Below are 21,393 nucleotides of genomic sequence, written 5' to 3'. Positions count from 1 at the left end.
ATCTATGACAAGTGAATGTGATGTTGATTTATGACATCGGGTTCTTTTTTTTTTCTCGCCAAGTTCGCTACAGATCCGGCGGCTTCGTCTTATTTGCCATCATTCATCCGAATCGTTTCAATCATCGCTTCACAAACGAACTTATCAATAACTTTAGCAGCTGATCAAATCAGTCGAGCGATAATAATAATAATTTTGAGCCACCAAATCAGTTCCATACCATATACCATCGGGAAAGACATTGTAACATATTGATTGGTGCTTGTGCATATTAAATTTCTATGTAAAATACAACTTTGTATCATTTTGTCGATGATGATAATAACAAGCCAAAAATTGATCTTTCCAAAAGTTAAATTAGTCCATTAAACTAGAATACAAATAAAAAAGTATCTCATGACTTCGAAAAATTGAATCAATTTGCATTTGAAATTCTTTTTTAACTAAATTATATATGCTGGATGAGAAAAAAAATACCACCCAAAACGAAACTGTTCCTTTTCGTTATCTTAAGAAGTTCAATAAACAAGAGAAGAAAAAAAAAGTTTTATTGGTTTCAAGCGAATGCCATTGGAAATTTATGTCATTCATGTTGTATGTACATTGTCAATTTACCCTCTTCAACAAACGTCTCAGCTCTTCAGCCAGGTGAACGACTTTCACCATCATGGTGGGGCGAGAGAATAAAGTGTGCCCCGTTATCAACTCAAGTCGCTCACACATTTGAAAAATCAACCACTTTTACTGGGTGAGAGTTAAGGGTATCCATTCAAAAAAAAAAGAAGAAGTCACAATCAGATTAAAAACCAAAACAGAAAAAAATGAATGCGTTAGAATGGGAGGAATATAATAAAAACGAAAAAAGAAGTCAAAAAGAAAAATCGAAAAAGTTTTATCAATAAAAGGAAGAATGGGCAAATACGACAAGACAGTCGTCATCCCTATTCATGGTACTTCAGTTCAATATCTTTTCCTCTCTCTCTCTCTTTGTGCTCTCTTCATGCATGTTATATGTATTTTTTGTGTTTAGTATGTTCTGTTGTATAACTCTGTGTGACTGACTGTTACGGAGATAACAATGCAAAAAGAAAATACCAAATGCCGAAGCGAAAAAAAAAATAAACAATTCACATAGTATTACATCTGCGATTGCATGGAATAAAATACGATTACTATCGATTGCCATCATTGTACATTCGTTTTTCGTTCAGTATTTTGCCCACAATAAAATTGACGCATAAACAAGTATATCGCTTCCGCCTCGTCGCAGCATGATGGCGTCGTTCGTATCAGAGCACCGCTCTCGGGATGCAATACTGAGATATGTATGAAAATGAAAAATAGTCGAGCTGGCATCGATTTATCTTTGCACAAAATGTACTTCGACGAAATTGGATGGAAGCACTTGGCTGTCAAGGTAATTCAAAACAATCAAACGAATGCATGCCATAATTTGAATGTAAATAAAGAGCAACATTCAATTGCGGCGTGCAAAAGCATACGTCATGCTTCATCTAGTCGCCATAAAAATTGCAAATAAAAGCCATCCATCAACATTGCTCTTTTTTATTTATTTACGATTACAAAATGGTGAATAAACATTTTCCAGTTGAAATTCAAGTGACCCTTCGATGTATACGTGTTTTTTTTTTTTTGGTATTCTGTTGGCGTTTTTATTACACTTTTCCGATTCAATTTTTCGTGTACTTATGATAGAACCCTATATATGAATAAAAATTTGTATAAATAAATGCTACAAATTTACTTTCAATGGTGTGCGATTGAAGAATGTTTAAAAAAAATGTGAATATCTTTCAGGTACGAGAATTACAATGTGCTTCCGTTTAGGGATGATCGTTATAGGTTATTATTGGAGAAAAGTTTTTTATTCAATGCATCGAAGTTCACGGCAAACGCATTTAAAAACCCACTTAATGGGCAGAGTATCCGTAAATAGCGCTATTAAGATTTCAGATTTGAAAAGAAACGGAGAGAGTGAAGGAAAAATGCCGTTGTAACGAAAAGAAAACATTTTTAGTCTATATTCACGTTAAAGGTTCAAGTATGTGTGCTTAACGTGCGTTAAAGTAGAACAAATATTATATCAGCATTTTGAACGGAAATGGCAAGGATACACAGACCACGATTTGATACGTTTTATCATCTACCATGAATTTAGTAGTATTTTTCATCCGTTTTCCACTCGAAATCTCTAGAGAACTTGGAAAAAATCATCATTAGATAAACTTACGTTATTCTCTCTTTCTCCTCCTCTCTATCTCTCTCTTCAGTAATGTTTATCTGCTTAACTGTGCACAATCAATCTGATTGCCTTTTTCCGTATCCCCACTGTGAACAGTACACGTCGTACACATCTGGATGTTGATTTAGTGAATTGCGTGATTGCATTTGTTGAAACTGTAATTTTAATTAAACTTACATCGAATCTATAGTCACATAAATCTTAATTAATTCAATAGTTAGTTCTATTAAGAGTCTCTTGTTAATTAAAGTTTGACCATTATTCTCTATTTTTTTCGTCTCTTTCGTAGGTGAATGGCAAAGACGTCAGTAATTTGGCACATGAGGATGCAGTAAATGCATTTTTAAGAGCCGAAGAACCAATACTAGTTGAAGTAAAGCGGCGCCAAAACGATGCACCATCAATGACGCAACCAACAGAGCAATCAACATCGAATTCAAATGTAATTAGCAGCGGTGGAAGGGGTACAGCGATAAACGAATCGTCAGCAGTGTCCAAATTATCAAGTGGAAAATCAATTCTATTCGGTACACCGCAATTAGATGAGCAACGAAAATCGATTGAAACCACATCGATTGCCATCCAGACGGAGCTTATGTTGTGCGACTTTGATAATGAATACATTTGTCAAAGCAACGACTCACCAATTAGGGACGAACCGCATTTGAATAGCAGTGAAATAAATCACAGCCATGATCAACATAGCAGCATTATAAACAACAATAATAATAACAATAACAACAACAACGGACATCATCACTCATTGCACCATTGCACCATGTTAAACGAATGCATTGTACCGCCTGAAATAGATATCGAGGTGAGTTTTTGATTTATGTCTAATCACAGCACATAATTGCCGAGCAATTTAATATCTTGTTCAACTTCCCGTGTTTAATCCAATCAAGATTTCAAAGAAAGCATCAAACATATTTCTTCTCATTTCGCCTCGAATGCAACTAAAGTGTGTGCGTTGTTTAATGTGCAATCAGTGCCCATTTAATGAAAATCGTCTGTCAGCTTAAATGAAGCAATATAATAATTTTCTGCTTACTAGACCTCCCCGCTTATCGAAAAGAAGAAGAAGAAAAAAAAACATTACTATCATGTTCAAAATCATTAAACGCAACACCAACAAACAACATACATAAATAATTTTGACAGAGTACGATTTACTGAATTAAATTGTTTGAGGCGACAGACACACGAGTACAACGAACACATCCAAGTTCAAAATGTGATCAGAGAGCCGTTTTGAGAAAAGCGCCACAGCGTAAAATAGATTTAATACGATTAATGAGATTATGTAAACATGAAATGTTAAGCGATGCTGTCATCTGTACCGCATCCGTACACATGCTTGACTCAAGCACATTCAAATCAAATCTCTAAAGAAGAGGAAAAAGTTTTTTTTCTCTCTCTCTTGTTTTACATACATCTCACCAAACACACATACGACGTTTATTCACACAAGTATTAAATATATGTAACTTTTTCATAATCGCTCACACGCCTTGCGTGAATTCGTTTTGCATCAATAGACGTGAACTTGAACATGGTATTCCTAAATGGATGCAAACACGCTAAGCACAAAGTATTCCCAACCGACACTGAACAATATAATACACATAGGCTTATTACAAAAAACAAATCATAATGTACCCACGTACCCAACTGATATTCCATCTCATCTTTCTAAGATAGAGCATACGACGAGGTCCAGAAATTGTTAAATTTTCATACATATTGTTAAAAATTAACTTTTATTTATTTATTCGGATTCGGCGGCATTACATTTTGTGCATACACAATTTACGTGGATTCACGGAAAGTGGAAGGAATAATTCAAGTCCCACTTACATTTGACTTCTTGAAAAAAGCTCTACTACTGGCACCATCTCTTTACACAAAATCTAAGTTATAGATTTGTTTGTGTATTTCTCAATTGTAATTTAATAAATTGTTCAATTTTTTTAAAAACATTTAAGTAATAAATAATTTTTAAAATGATATTCAATTTAAAACACAATAAAATAAAATAAAATAGAAACAAAACAATACACAAGAGAGAGAAAACAGTGGAATGAAAACAATCAATGTTGTCACTCACACGAACGTTTTTCTACACGAACAGTAGAATGACAAAAACCGAAATGAAGTGCACATGTATTCGCATGTATTTGAATATTGATTGTTGAGCTTCGCTACATACATGCACAATGCGCATAAGCAAACGAATCAACGTTAAGAATTTTGAACATGTGATCCAATGAGAGCAATGTTATTCGCACAAATACATGAGCATTTCACTTTGGTTTATGTCATCACATATACCGGCTGTCAACGATGAGCATGTAAACAAATTGTCATTTTGTATGATGCTATGTTTTGAGATTTTATATTAAATTAAATTTTTTTCATCAATAAAATTGCTAAGTGTGCTCGATTAATTTTAAGTGAAATTTGCAATCAGATTTTAAATGCTACGAAATTTCACGTCGAAAGAAATACATGCTCTACGCTATGTGTATATATTTATATAATTTTTTTTGTAATGAAGAGAAGACCGAATAAAAAGGCGTTTCATATGACTTAAATTGGCGGTAGTAAACCATAAATATGTATATAATAACTGTTGTGACTTCTATAATTCTTCTCTTTGATTTTGTTGACATTTTTTATTACCAGTTATTAAATTACAATTCAACGCAACTAAAATGAATGTAAATATGCGATTTCTCTCAAACTTGAGAAATACACAAAAACTTTTATTACTTCAACGTCGTGTATAGAGATGGCGCCACGTTGAGCGGAGTTCGGCAGAATAACACAGAAGCCCATATAATGCTAGTCAGGGTTGGAATAATTGCCACAACGAATATGATTTACACGTTTTCTATTGCCACTGGAATTTCTCATGCGAATTAACCCTTTTAAAAACAATGCCGTTTGTCTGGGGGTTTGTGTTGAGTGAAAGTTTAACACTTGTATGGGATTTTAATTTTTTTCACAGTATCATAACAAGAATGTTATATTGTGCAACGCCATCTCTTTGTTTGGTTGAGTAATATTTACTAGAATTGGAAAAAAATCATCAAAATTATGTTTTTTTTTTCGTTGAACAAATATGTAATTTCCGAAAGTGACAAACTTTATCCAGTATCATTTTATTCATATTCCTCTTTCTAAGTTCCACTACGTCCCGCTAGAGCTATGAAAGCGATGCTTTTGAAATAAGTGAATAATGATTTTTTCTTTTAAAGAGTATATAATGTCAATATAGCTGATTTAAGTGACGGAAACACAATGCATCTAGCCGAACTAGATTTCAAGATAAGAGTACAAAAGAATATAAAATACATAAATGCAGACATATCGACACTCAAACTGATACTTGTTTTTAATTCCTATGTGTATTTTGCATACTCAATTCATCTCTGTACGCGAGAACAGTTTTTTGTTTTCGTTTTCAAACCAATCGGATTTACCTATGAAATCGCGCATAAAGAGGATTCAAATCTCATGATAGAAATCGTTACGCTGAAAATGGTTCATACTATATCAAGGATTTTAGGATTTGACATTTGCATTCAAATACCGTACATTTTATAAAATGATTATATCAGAATACCTTTTATTTTTTGTCTCTATGTGGCGAAAGCGCCCACACATACACGACATAATACGCTCATCGAATCCGCAGAAAAAGACTGCTCGATATATATCAAATGTGGCGAATCAAATGTGGTGAAAAATAATCTTGTGAATGTTGATACATTTATCAGCTCTAAAAGCCTCCTAAGCTCCTATACTATAGCATACTTGAATATATGAAATGAAAGAAACTCATTCAAATCGAAATTATTTTGGCGTGACATTGATTATTGTTACAAACTCAAATTTTAATCTAGACCAACAAAATGGCTGCGCTGCATTATAAAAGGCAAATTCTGTTCAGTTTTTCATTTGTTGAAATCGTCAACACCTTTAATATGGTGCTCTCTGCAAGTTAGTGGTTTTTAATTTATATTTCAATTGATCCGAAGTGTGAACTATATCTCGACTGACATTTTCGAATTATTCTCTTTGCGAAAATAAGTTCAATTGTATAAAAAATAAAAACTGTTCATTTTATCTTTGGGGTGTTGCATAGTTTAAAGCACACGGTGTTATATACTCGATTTTTTCAATGTACTGCGCTTGACAATTTCCTTGCATTTAAAATAGATATCAGTCTTTTTGAAAATGTGTATACATACGCGATACATTATGCACTAATGTAATGTAAATGACAAATAAATTGAAGATTCAAATCCTTTATAAAATACTTACAAGTGTATCGTTTGATACTTATTAAAGTTTCATCACAATGTCTACATTCAAATGAAAACATGAATAAAACGAAATATTTTTTTTGTTCATTCTATACAAATGCTTCCATTTTTTGTATTAATGCTGCTGAATAAAGTTCAGAATTATAATCACACCTTTTATATGAAAAAAAAAAACTTATACAAAAACTGCCATCACAATAATATACTTTTTAAAAAAAGGGCTGGTTCCGTGCACGTAATCCCCTGCCATCAAACAATGTGCCTAATTAAAATTTATCATGCAGATTTCATGCAGATTTTTTTTCGTGCTACCGGGAATTTTGACTCGGAAATGATTTTTGGAGGCTGGATGATCTTTGTTCTTTCTACTTGGAAATAAATTACCAAGGAACACTAATTATATTCAACTCATATATTTTGCGAATTCTTTTTTTTAAGAGGAAGAGCATATGTATCAATTCAAGATAGTAAAACAGTATATTTTATCACAAAACTCGGCACGTTCAGTCTAATATTAGCTTTTCGATGCGTGCAAACGAAACATTAAATCCACTTGCTTTGCACTTCTCGCAAACTTGGTCGAGTACCATCTTAGTGTCAAGTCAACTTGAACATATGAATTTCTTAGACGAACACTGAGACGTCTCTCATTATTCTTTTGTGTCCGAAGTGAAAGTCACAGTTTTCAGTTCACCGATCGATAGAAACAGTTTTCAGTCATGTAGAAAAATAGTTAAGACTTAAGACGCTTACAGTTCTTAAAACGTCGTAGCATACTTTTCCTTATTGGACAAAAGTCAAAGAGAGAAAAAATATATATACTTAAAACTTCGTAAGAAATCAATTTGAAAAAAAAAAAAAATACTGTTTCCATTTCTTGTTCCATTATTCTTTTACACTTTGCTTTTCAATATGCCGAGTGCTATGAGTGCCGATCAGATATCTGTTTTCCGTTTTAAGTTATAGAAGAATTCTTCTTGTATTTCTTCTTCACTTGCGAATTATTTTTTTTTCTTTCAAAAAAGAATAAAAATATAATAAAAATTAGCATTCAACGCGCAGCGTTTAAACGGCGACAGGAATTAGGAAAATAAAATGCTAAGTTAAACGTTCATTGATCGCGGTCTTTGTAATATTTCAAATAGAATAATGATACGTATAATGAAACTGTATACATATCTCATTTGGTTCGTATTACGTCTCATTTGTTTTGAGCATTTTCTTCGGGCTTCTTCTTGTCCCTTCTGTATTCCTTTCGGCAATTGCTTTATAATGCGAATATGAATTTGAAATATATACACTCGCAAATTGCTGTCCGGCCTTTTTTGTTTGCTTTACCCAAATTTCTCACCTAAAATATCATTTCAACCGCAATTTCACACCATCGTAAAGACGTATATCACTTCACACATTTATGCCGTATGATTGCAGCAGCAGAAGTTGAAAGAGAAATCGTTTTTTTAAGTCTTCAACTGCATTTATTTAGTCTGGCGTTCATTCAGCTTTGTTGTATGGCTTCTGCCAGTGTCTTTTGGCTCTAGATTAACCACCATAGTATGCAGCAAAAATTCAACTCGTTTCTCCATATACGTGTATTTATACACGTTGTATATGTATAAATATGAGCCCTTATGAATATTTACGTCATTTTAGTAGCAATAACATGAAAGGATTTGAAGAATGCCGAATGCCGAATGCCGTAAGCACTAAATGCGCTCACGTTAAAATATCATACCGACCGTACCGTTTGAGATTAGAGCCCTTGTTAAATGTATGCGTGAAATTGCTACCAATTCTATTCGCCACTTTGAACAACATCTAACACCTTTAGGGTGCAAAAACGAAATCCAATGCAAAAAGCAAATAAGAACGGTTTTTGCTCGGGTAAATACAAAGTCGGAATATGGCAAAAATGGAAACACTTATTCGATTTTCATACAAACGCGCACGTAAATGGACAATTTAGATGAGAGAATTCATATGATTTGTGCTCGGCTTGGTGGGTGTGTATGTGCAACCTATATGCATAAGAATTTATTTGACTAGAAAAATGGTTTTGACACTGATAGTCGTCGCACCAATAAAACCAACAGCAAAGATTTGCGTTTACTTTGGTTTACCGTATGACCATATGTAATGATTATAATATACATGACTCGTTCAGAAAATCGGAGCTTGGTGGAAATTATTACATTAATATACTTAGATTTACCGCTCTATGCATACGGACTAGCTCAATTGCATACATTTGCGTGCGATTTGGATTTCTTTTTCAGACACCCTCAAGTGTTTTATTGCTGTTTTTTTTTTTGTTCTAAGATAATATGAAAGTAATAATAAAGCATTCACATAGTTTCGTACGTGACATTTTCAAATCCGACTTTTTGCAAAACTTTTGCCAAATTAATGAATCTAGTCGAATGCTACTCATTAAGAGATTGAACACATTGAATGAACATATTTAACATATGCTTCATTCTAGTGTTATTTAACTTAAAAAGTTTGATCGTTTTAGACTGTTTTTATTTAAGTTGAAATTCAGTCCGGAGGTATTATTTTGTCTTTATTAACCGAATGATGGATTTTTCCAATATATTATCTACATAACTTTGATAATATTTTTTTTCCGTTTTTTACATGGTAAAATTCACATCGTTTGATGTGGGATAGGTGTCGTAAAGCACACCTATGCAAGAGTGTAACATTGTGAAAGAAACGCAGAACGTGGAATTTTTGAAGTGAAATGCAAAGAGATTGGGGAATAAAAGCAACTGCAAAAAAAGAATTAAGCGAAAAACATGAACGCAGCATAGAAACACCATAGAAAATGACTGAGGTCGTGTAATATACATTATCGTCAAATAATACCGTCATACGTACAAATGAATTGTGTCTAACCAACATTAATGCAAGAATAAAAAACCAACAAGAATCAAATGGGTTAACATAAATGACACTCTAAGGGATAGCATTTTTCTGCTATTATGTAGACCGTTTTCTATTTAAGTTGCATCGGCATCGGTTGCTGCTACTCTGTCAGTGTGTTCCCGCTGTCGCTGTGTGTATTTTTTTCTTTGGCTTTCGGTTCGCCAGTTTTCACATAAAAATTGAAGTTCCTTTTGACACTTTAATGCATTTTCCGCCAACAATATTTGCACGCTCGATCCAATACTCGTGTATAAAGTTGTGTGCAAAGTGAAGAGAGCAAAAAAGGCGAATATTTAAGACCATATACATGTATAATGCGCATCAAGCGACACTAAAAATGGCTTAATGTCGAGTCGCAACATCGATGTGAAGAGCACATGTTCGAAATGCACTTGGGAGAAAATTGGAATTAAATTCAGATAGATGAAATGGGCGATGGGACGAAATGTGTGCAGAAAAATTGCTCACTTTCATCAGGATTTATGTGTACCATTTTGTACATTCCCGATGGGCAGCACTTGGCAGCCAAAACGTTCTGTCGCTTTGATTTTAATTTGAACAAATCATCGGCTACATCGACAATTTTGTCCGAACGATAAATGCACATGCGATATGTGTCAGCAATCAATTTCAACTTGCGAATTAATTTAGTCACAAATAATCAAAGAATATGTTGTATATATTTAGAAAAATGTAACCAACGTTCACGACTTCATTTAATGTTTTAATAAATATTAAAAAGTCTTTTAGCCATTTTGGAAAAAAAAAAAATGGAACAAGATATTATACCATACATTTTATCAATTCAATGAAAAGACATTCTATCACTTTTATAAACATCATTCGTATTAAATGTTGCCGCAACGTCGACTCAGTCAGTTTAACGAGAAACGTAAATATATTGAATGCGCTGTTATAATTGCAACTAGGTGAATTCATATTATAAAAGTGCATTTCTGTGTGAAAATCCAAAATGAACATATACAGAAACCTTTTACATTTTACATGCCCGTTGTTGTTTTTTTTTCGTTTCGTTGTTCAATGACAATCTTTTTAACAAATTACATGTGCATTCGGAATTATGCAGTGAAAAATGTATCGTAAAGAAATGAGAGCACAAAATGATGGCAGTTTCAAGGAATTCCATCTTTGGTATTTATTTAGAGATGGATCTTAATAAAGGAGTTGCTTGGTTCATGGTTTTTCTTTGTGTTTTTGGTGCCATTATTTTGTCACCGCATTCATATATATACTTGAACTGATCCATTGTGTGGCAAGTGCACACATTTTTCTCATTTTACCTCTGCCGTTCGTTCTTTTAATGTAAACCATTTGTTTATTATTCTAAAATTTACATTTTCTAAATCGAAAGAGTGTGCAAACGGACGTATAAGGAACAGTTTAAAAAACCGTGTGGGGGAGAGAAGAATAAGATCACAATATATGTGTGTAAAACACAAAATGAAAATTCTATGCATTTCAGCACGGAAGGTGTGAATGTGATATGAGTTATTGTGCTCGAGAATTGAATCTTGATCTAGAATTCTAAATGCATTCCGAGAAATATGGAACGCAACCTAGCGATACTCTGCAATTTCTGGTATGCAACAATCAATGATATATGAATAGTTGAGAACTGTTCACATTTTTCTGTTTCCTTTTTTTAACGTTTTTTTTTTTCGACGTTAGATTTCAATTCAATTCGTAAGAAGTAGAAAACGCTTTTATTGGTTAACATAAAACGCACAAAACACAAGAAACAAGTTACACGAGCCGCATATGAAATTCTAGTCTATTTTAAAGTGATTATAAACGTTTTGATAACGCAAAATCATGGTATAGTATTTATGATTATTTTATTCAACATGATTATACTTTTTTCACAATAAAAATGCTGTGCAACTGTACAATTTTGGCGTGTAGACAAACGAGAACGTGCTCAACGTTGCTCATTCAACTTCACATTCGTTTCAATGTAATATACGTGCTATAGCATGCACACTGACAAATGGCCGTAGTGCACCCCGTAGTTTAAATGGATGGAATTTACTGTATTGTGTGCAATTTCTCATGTTTTATGATTCACACGAAATTTCATCGTCTATTTGGTAGAGAAAAAAAAACAGAATTTCAGTTTTTACATACCATTCTATTGTACATCTTGATTGTCGAAAATATATTGCACGTTTCTATAACAACTCCATTTTTTGAATGCCACCACATAACTTTTATCGATTGCTGCAGAGTATCGAAGAGCAGAGAAATGTGTAATGTTAATTTCATTCGTTTCATACGACTTATGATATTGGAGTTATACATAAAACGCAGTGCAATTTGCGTGAATAGACATCATACTAAATTTACCTTGATATATTAAAATACCGTATATTGCTGTTTTGCATGGCAAGCAATTTCTGGCATGAATTTAAATCTATTGAAGTGTACATCCTGTATGTCTAGTTGTTTTTCTCTCTCTCCTCTCTCCTTAACACTTGATGCACAATTAACGAAAAATTTGCTATGCGCCAAAAGGATATAGTAGTTTTATTTATTCCACCATATTACGAGAAGGAAACGTATCAAACTCCGTCACCATGGCAAATGTAATTTTCTTTCAGCCTTAATTTATCTTCCTTCGCTTTTATACGGTTAAAATCATTAACATTAACATTGAAGATTCTTTATAACGATGCCTAGGTGATATATGCCTTTATGGCGAGAGAAAGAGCGGGAGAGAGAGAGAGAGAGAGAAAAGCTCCATTCAAATACAAATATTATCACAATTTTAAAATGTGCTCTTTTCCTTCAATTCAGAAAAAAAACAAAAGCACAGACAATTGCGGTAATATCAGAACGAAAATAGTTGAAAAATGAATTGGAGTTGAGTGTGAACGACAACGAAAACGACATTTAAGCGGAGACGAATCAAAACGAAGACACGAAAATATTATACGAATTTTAATGCATAATATGTTTTAATGTAGTTGCAATTTATGTAAGCACGGCGCGAAAGTGAACAAAGCGTAACATGACAGAATTGAACAAACGAATGATTAAGAGGGGGAAAAAAATGTTGAAATAAAACTTAATGAAAATCTCATTGTGTTATAAATTTGTAAAAATCGTCTAGACGATTTCGAATATAATAACGATACGATTTGAAGCGGTGCTATTTTTTTCTTTCTCGTGTTCCATTTTAGTTGCAATTTACTTTTATCCACTTTAAATGCATTCAATTTTTCATTAAACGTAAGGCAAAAACAAAGAAGAAAAAACCACAGAGGAAAAATGAGAGATGGAACGTTACTTAAATGTATTAATGATTTTGATACGTTTTCTCAACGTGAACATTTTTTTCCGCTCAATTTTTTTTTAAACATAATACAAAACGAAATCTCCAAGAGAATGGAAATTCATCTTAATTTTAAAACTTCAAAAAAAAATTGTAGCAATAATAAGGAACAATTCTTAAGCTCTATTTTCATCTCAATTTATGCTGCATTTTTATGGGAATGTTTTACCGAAAAAAGGTAATTTTGTACATGTTTGTATATTCGATGTCGTTTTGCTATCTTGCAACCTCTTAATTATATCTTGATTTATTCGCTGAGTTTAAGTACGCAAAATTGTTGGTTTCATATTCGTTAATATTTTCCTTGGCTTTTTTCCCATTCTGTGCTCCGCATCGCACTGCATAACGCACCAATGCTCACATTATTCACATCCGCTTAAGCAATAAATATCAGAGCGCGTACAACATCATACCTTGAAACAACGTGGTCTGAATTATAATTCCATTGGCAGTCGACGTGAATAGTCGGCGAGTCATATTCGGTGCCCGGAAATTCGAAATATAGCCAACACAAGAACTTAATAGAAACAACGATCGCATATAGCGTTCATCAAATGCTCCCAGAAAAACAAAACAAAAAACAAGCGAAAAAAATGACACTTTCTCTGCTTTCTGAACATCTTTCGAACAAAAAATTGACAGAATGTATCTTTCAAAATATATGGGATGCAGAGCGGTTGCTATGATAACAACGCCTTCTGTGGTTCAGCTTGAACGTTGTAAGACCGGAAACAGTAGACACCGTAGCGAAATATTTAAATCATCTGGCATCCGATTAACAAATTTCTGCGGGATAATTCTCAAGATTCCCTTTGTTTTTCTCTATTCGCTTTCTTGTATTTCGCATCACAAAAATGCTGTATTTTCGCACCAACAATTCCGGAATTGATGCACACGCAATGACCGTTATAACTTTCTTTTTTTTCAAGTCTTTTCAGTGAGATAAATGTGAAGATAAAGCATTTATGCTGCCTTCGTTTTCGGTCAGAGGCAATTTATATTTGTTAAAATATAGAACGTTGAGTGTACGCGTAATAATTTTAACAAATTCTTTGTACTATGTTTTTTCCTTACATACACAAATACACATCCTTCAAGAAATAGATATGGGGGTTTCCTTTTTTGTTTTACAAAACTCGATTATTCCTTAGCAAGAGAAATTTGTTTTTTCATAAGAAAGGAATCAATCATGCTTTCAATGCCAGGTAAGAAGTTTAGCCATCGAAGTCAAAGGTGTTGACGTGCAATTTCAAGCATCTGTTTAGCTTTTATTCAAAAATAAACAAAGAATCGTTCCAATAGATGTTGATGAAGTTATAAAAGTATTTCGTTTACTGCAAAAAGTTTCATTTTCACGTGTATTGAACATTCATAACAGACGTTCCTGCTTTTGACTCCCCATTAAAGTGTATCATCAGCATTATGATATTTGCAATATAGTTCTTTGATTGATAAGAAAAAAAGCGTTGCCTTTTGATCTTATTATGTGTGCACTTTGTTGTTTATAAAAAAAAACTGAGTTCAAACGATAAGAAAAAGGAAACAAGTGCCCAAAAAGAAAATGTAAATAAAGAGAAATAAAAATAAGAAAAATTGGATGTGAAAACTGGAGAATTTGTTTTTGTTAAACAAAGTCAGAAAAATGTACAAGAAATATCATAGAAGTCTTGGGTGTTAATTTAATAAATTTCGTCATTTGCATATTTATGTAGATATGGTGCCGCCTATTCTGCTTTGAAGGCTCCCCATAGTCAGAGTCGTCTTTATAAACGAACATTTGAAACATGTAATTATATTATTATCGTTTTGATTTTTCGTTCGTCGCCGATGACATTTTTGCGCATCACCATTTTTCGGCCTTGCCGAGTTTTTGAGGGTGTATTTTGTTTTGGTATTTATTTGATTTTTGTCGGAAAATGAAATTTTAATTTAAAATGTTCGTCTATCATTTCACATTTAAATAATATCACAGCTTTATTTAATGCTTGACAAAAATGTTCATACTCTTGTTCCACAGTACATGACCGTTTTGTTTTAAGCTTTATAATTATTCTGGTGTTTCCTCTGAAATCATTTACATTTTGTGGACCGATGCAAACAGAGAAAAAATACTGCGGTCCAAATAATTAAAAGTTGGTGTTGGTCCATTGTGCTTTTGCTTTTTCAAATAAAAGACACACACACACAGAGAGAGAGAGTGTGTGTAAGGTCGAAATTAAGCCAAGCGAATGTGTATTATCTGCTGATAAATCATAATAAATAACACCATGCTTTCAGGCAATCAGTGTTAACTTTTGTTGGGCATGGTGCCACCAACGAATACACAATTATTTCATAATTCTGAAGAAGTGAAAACTCATAAATAACAATAATAATCCGAGTAATAAAACTTTTGGTTCGCTTGCTGCGAATGCTAATAAATGGCGCACTCATTTTGGTTCATCGTGTGTATGCTTTCACTATATTTAATCTGTAAACGAACTGTGTATAGCGAAATATAGTCAAATTAAGCCATTTTTATAAATTATACATTGTTTTTTTTTTAATTTTCTCATTTCATGCTCATCCTTTCGGCATTTAAATTGAAAACAAAAATACAAATAACCGGTAACAATTGGGCCATAAAAAACGCATCGATCACACGGATATGGTAAAATGGTGAAATAAATAACAGGAAGTCACGCTACGTAAAAATAATAGTGAAGAGCGAATCGGATTAACGGTGAGTTACAGTTCGGGAAATGGCTCTGGGTCCGGCTCAGATGATGCGGATACCTGTACGGAGGTATACATTAGTGATATAGCTGAAAATAGCGTAGCTGCAAGAGATGGACGCCTACGGCAAGGAGACCAAATCTTACAAGTGTGTACACCGTTATTTTTTAAACCATAATAATCCTTTTTAAAGCCCAAACGAAGTGTTTATACTGCAACACACAATCTGGTGTGGTTGACTTATGACGATAAAATTATTACTGTTATGAAATTTGCTTAAAAACACAATTTTTCTCTTCATAAGCTGCCCATTTAACATGCATGGATTTTTTTTGCAAAAAATAATACTAATAAGTGAAAACACATATACGATAATTTGATGTTTTTATGATATTCATGGGTCCACTTTTCTTTGTTACTTTCATGGCGTTTGGGTCATTTCCACATCAACAACACATCGAAAATTCATCGGATGTACAACTAATGCAATCATGCGAAAAAAAACCATCCAATGAAACAACATGAAAACACTCAACTTCGCTTCAAAAAAAAAGGTTAATGGACGTGATGTATCGTCCAAAGAGGATGCTGAAACACTATTTTCGGAAAATAAAAATGCTGTTACATTACTTGTTAGCCGAAGTTTGTACACGGTAAGCAATATTTCTACCTTCTTCTGTGTAGTCTCAGGAAGCGTTTTATCAGGGACAAATAAAAGTTTGCAAGTGGTTGTCGATTATCGTTTTCCATGACCGTCGTCGATATCAATAACAAAAGTAAACTGCATAACCGCACGCACAGCTCCCAAGAAAATTAATGGAGTGTTAGACTTCACGAAAAAAAAAACTATTTGTGCGTTGTTCATTTTGTTGAAATAACTAAATGAACGTCTATAAAAATGTATGTGTGAAATGTGATGTGCAAAGCATACATTCCGTTCCATTGTGTAAAAATTTTTGACTGCCAGAAGACCATTAAGCATAATGACGAGACACGCATTTTTATGCGAAAAATCTACAATGAGAAACAATTTCTTGTTACATGATATGCATTATCTGATTCTAATCTGAAGTTATTATCATTATTTATGATTATTACGTGTGGAATGTATCGAATAATATGCATCGCACACAGATCGATACAATGAACATAGCATTTTGACTCCCGTTGCTGCTCAATACGAATATCATCGTGCTTTCATTTCGAATCTCGTATCATTTTGCCCGTTTTCTTTTTCTATCAACGACGTACCGTATTACAATCAAGTTGATAGAATTTTTTGCTTTTTCGATATGGTTGTTTTTATTGTAAATTGATGTGAGTGCATTATTTGTGGCTGTTGAGTACACATAAGCACGTCCTACGCATACATTTAATGCACTGAGTCAATGATTTGAGAAAATAAAGGAATGCTCTTGAGGTGTTTATAAACTCCACCTTTTTTTTTCAATTTAACTCTGCTTTCAATATAACTTGGTGCAGAAAAAGCGCACATTGTGCCTTGAACTGGCAGAGCAATGACTTTTTATTATTATTTTGTCAACTCTTTTTAATTTTTTGCACACCTTATTTTAATTTTTTCATTGTGCTCTCGACCAAGTACCCAGCACACAGAGTCATTACACAAGATTGCGTGCGTACGCCACCAATAACCGTAATGAAAATACTCACACTTGTACTCAGCAGTTTAAATACAAAATATTGATTTTGCATAGGCGTAGTAGTAAAAATTCAAAATAATTAAAGGATTTTAAAAGAGCATGTGTATGACATTGAAGTTCCCCATTCATTTTGCAAATGTCTCAATGACATGCACCAAACCCCACCTAAAAAAGCAATATGCAAATGAAAAGGAGTATCGCCTTCAGCTTAAATTCTTCACGTGTTCAAATTGTATGCCATTCTTTTCATAATTTTTTTTCTTCAATCCTTTTCAATTATTTTGGAACTCATTAAATTTTACGTTCGGGCCTTCACTTGTTCACAATAGAGCTTTCATTATTTTATTTCGTCGTGTAGCACTTTTATCTATATCAAATAAATATTACCCATACTGGAATCATCCTTCTAGTTCTCGTTGCGAACGGGACAATCTACAGCCTCTTTTTATTAGAATGAGACACCACTTGTACGTGTTTTGAGATGTTAAAAGACGCTCCTACGTTTTTTTTTTTGATTAAATTATAGCGAAAAAGAAGATGACAAGCGGCGGACAAATTTCATTAGTCACTTTTCTTGTCTTTTTCATTTGCTGTTTTAACTGGATTTTTGCATTACAATAGATCTTCACATTTTTCTTGTGTTTTAACTAATGATTTTTTTCCCTCTCTTTGTATCTTCTCTTTTCAATTCCGATGATGTGCGGGGCACTCAATGGAAATGCCAAACCGAACATATTATCACGTTCAATGAAAATGGGAAATGAAAATGGAATCATAACGGGTCTGATTAAATCGGGAATGCAAAATAAAAAAAGAGCGAAGAATTCTCCGACAATGATAACGCTGACTATTTTGATGATTGTGAACGAATTCATAATACGATGTACCAAAATGGTTATTTGCAGCACGTTTTTAATAGCAGCACATTGCCTGCATCAGCATCGACCGAAATGATGTGTGAGATGACAACGGGCGCTAGTACTAATGACAACAATCAAAATATTTCGGAATCACTCTGCAAGAGCGGCAATCACGATACAAACAATATCAAAAATACCAACACATTGTCATCCAAGTCATCGAGCTCGAATCAATCGGAACTGTTAAATCTATTGCCAAACTATCAACCGAGGTGGCATCATCAGCTAATGCATTCATCGTTTGCAGTGCGAAATCCGTTGCATCCATCGATTATCAAAGCTCATTTGGAATCGGTGAACCATGAAATCGCCCAATTAGATTCGCGCATTGAAAGTATCTTATTAAAACAACATCAGGCAATGAATCAACAAGCGATTGCAGAAGCAGCCGAGATAAATGCATCGACTATTTACCGAAATCCCGTTGACACAATGGTTAATTTCAACGAATCCGATTTAAAATCGAATGCATCGACGACGGCTACATCATCTGCAAATAATACAACTGTGATAAGCGCATCGCCAACGGCAGCATTAGACAATAAACTTTCAAGTATGAGCGTTTCGAATGGTAGTGGCCAAACGGTAGCGGCGGTGGCGGCAGCAGCACCACCAACAGCAAATGTAATAAAACCACCTTCTTCTGCACCACGTCGTTATCCGACACAATACCCACCACAAATCGATTCTGATACAGAACACATTTACGAAACGATCCCCGAAGATTCCGAATCGGAACCAATTTATTGTTCACCATATAAAGGCGAAACGGATTCCGAGCAAAATCTAGTGCATGAATGGCTAAATATGAAGGATGAACAAAAAGTTCGATGCATCGATAGCAAGACCGGCAATTGGACAAGAAGCACAAAAAGCAATTCAAGTGTCGAAGACCATGAAAACAGTTCGAGTGCATATAATACAGGAGGTTCATGTAATAGTAATCATCAACTAACATTGGAGTTGAGCGACACAAATAACGATGATGGCAACAAAACGCTTGTATTCTGTCCCATGAAGCATCTTCAACCGAAATTCCCAGGGCAACAGCACGATTCGAAATCACCGACCATCCGACAATCGACCTCAGCCATTAAAAAGGAAAAAGTGATGAGCCCAACACACAATCGACGATCAGATTTTCATAATGAACAACAAACCGCCACAAGGAAATCCCATTCAAATAATCAAGGTAAATAATTTCACAATGAACTTAGAGTTGATTCAATTTTTCAAAATAAAAAAAGCTGTGAGGTAATGCCATGAATCTCGTTCGATAATTCCATTACAGATTCGTCTACCGTTCGGTGTGATCCAAATGCACCGGCTTCTGTGCCAGGCGGTGGTGATACGATGTACACGAATTTGGCGAATTTACAACAAACAATGCTGCTACAACAGAGAATGTTTTTGCAAGCTCTTTGCCAGCAAAATTCAATTGTAAAGACCGCAAATCAAAAGAACAATGATGTGCAAAACGATCCGGCCAAAAAGAATTTTATCGCTCCGAGTTTAAGTCAATATAGATTTGTCAGTGGGCAACAGGTGAGTGTGGTTATTTCAAAAAAGGAGAAATAATCCGAACATCTGCACGATGCCAATAAAAATGATTGCCTTAAATGTGATTTTTCTTCTTCTATAATTCAGGCATACACACATACAATACAGCCGCAACCAAGCGAAGAGCGAATGGAATGGAAAGTCAAGCGTCGGGTCGACGGAAGTAGATATATTGTACGACGACCGGTACGAAATCGAACCCTACGTGCGGCGCGTGCATCAAAAATCAACGAAGAACGAGCCAACGATCAAACCACCGAAGATGATACAATATCTGAAGTGAAAATGGGCCGATATTGGACTAAAGAAGAGCGCAAAAAGCATATGGAAAAGTCGAAAGAACGCCGTCACCGACAAGAATCGATAATTGCATCAAAAAATCAGCAAATACAAGAAAGTTCATATGCACCACCAGCTCAATATTACCACCTTCAAACACAACAACCCACCCAAGCCACAACTGCCGTCATCGACAAGAAAACATTGAAGAAAAAGAAAGAATCAACAATGAATGCAATGACTGGAGCCACCACCCCACATGACACAAACATGCAAATTGTCACAAATCGAAATAGTAATGTTGCCACAACGACGGCGACAGCCGTTGATGTGTCAAAATTATCGGGAATTCTTTCTGTGACCACAGTATAAGTATGAATTTTAGCCATAGCTTCGATATTTTTTATTTATCCTCGACAATAAATACCTTCATATACCGTATTTTCTCCGTATAAAGAATGCAGAACATTTTCCAAAATCTGTGGAAATATTTTCCCTTTTTTTCGATTTGGTGAAAGGTCTTATGCACCATTTGACTGTAGAATGGGAGTCGAATGAAAGATTAAAAATTATTTTGGTATGGTGATTTGATACTTAACTTTCTGTCATTCATAATGCCACCAAAACATCAACGTTTAAAAAACAGTGTACGTAAGTCTTGTGCCGTATTTTTAACGAAACTTTTTGTATATGAACTAGAAAACTGCTATTCAATTTCAAACAAAAAAATAATTGTTTAAAAAGTATTATCGAATTTTTAGCCAAGTATAAAGAATTATGTGTATCACGCAGAAATGTATTTTGTTTTTAAATAAGCAAACACAAATTATTTCACATTTCAAACTCTACTAGTTTATCGCCTAACTATAGTTATCGATAATTATTCAATTTAAGAATGAAAAATCAAAACAAACCAATACATCTGGAATTCCAAATAAAGTCAAAATATGTTATTCATTCATTCACGGCAAACAATGCCATAAAGATATATAGAATATATATATTGATGTCTCACGATGACGATAAAACACTAATTTTGGAAATAAATCAAATTATTTAAAAGTGAATAAAATGTGGTTGTCTTTAATTTCAACAAAAGTAAGTAAGAATTTCAAATGAAATTTCGCAAAAGTTAATCGAACTCATTGATTGGTAAGATTAAATTATCTGAAGTATTTTGTGCCAAAAATCTCCCTTGGGACTCAAAATGAAAACGTATAGCAAAAGTTATGAAAGGAATTTTCGATGACCCGAATAGGACGACTACTCAAATGTCCGCACATGAAAATATTTTTTCGTGTTGAATATGTATATTTACTGTACCAAAGGTGTACTTCACTGTACCGAAAACCATTCGAAAGTGTACCACATAGTTTGGTCA

General features: G+C 33.9%; 1 protein-coding gene across 1 annotated transcript in view; it reads left to right on the top strand.

Moving 5' to 3' along the window:
• The window catches only part of LOC116344828 (slo-interacting protein 1), a 58,342-nt gene extending 37,368 nt beyond the window's left edge, over window positions 1-20,974 (top strand). The window contains exons 3-8 of the mRNA XM_031773612.1: window positions 2,553-3,083; window positions 15,552-15,740; window positions 16,147-16,245; window positions 18,069-19,365; window positions 19,465-19,718; window positions 19,821-20,974. Coding sequence (XP_031629472.1) covers window positions 2,553-3,083; window positions 15,552-15,740; window positions 16,147-16,245; window positions 18,069-19,365; window positions 19,465-19,718; window positions 19,821-20,384 — 2,934 coding nt within the window. The 3' untranslated portion in view covers window positions 20,385-20,974. The remainder of the gene's footprint in view (window positions 1-2,552; window positions 3,084-15,551; window positions 15,741-16,146; window positions 16,246-18,068; window positions 19,366-19,464; window positions 19,719-19,820) is intronic.
• The last annotated feature ends 419 nt before the right edge of the window (window positions 20,975-21,393 follow it).

Source organism: Contarinia nasturtii, unplaced genomic scaffold (genome assembly GCF_009176525.2).
Source record: "Contarinia nasturtii isolate CC-2019 unplaced genomic scaffold, AAFC_CNas_1.1 Cnas_scaffold_1182, whole genome shotgun sequence".
NCBI lineage: Eukaryota > Metazoa > Arthropoda > Insecta > Diptera > Cecidomyiidae > Contarinia > Contarinia nasturtii.
This window is presented reverse-complemented; position numbering and strand designations above follow the sequence as displayed.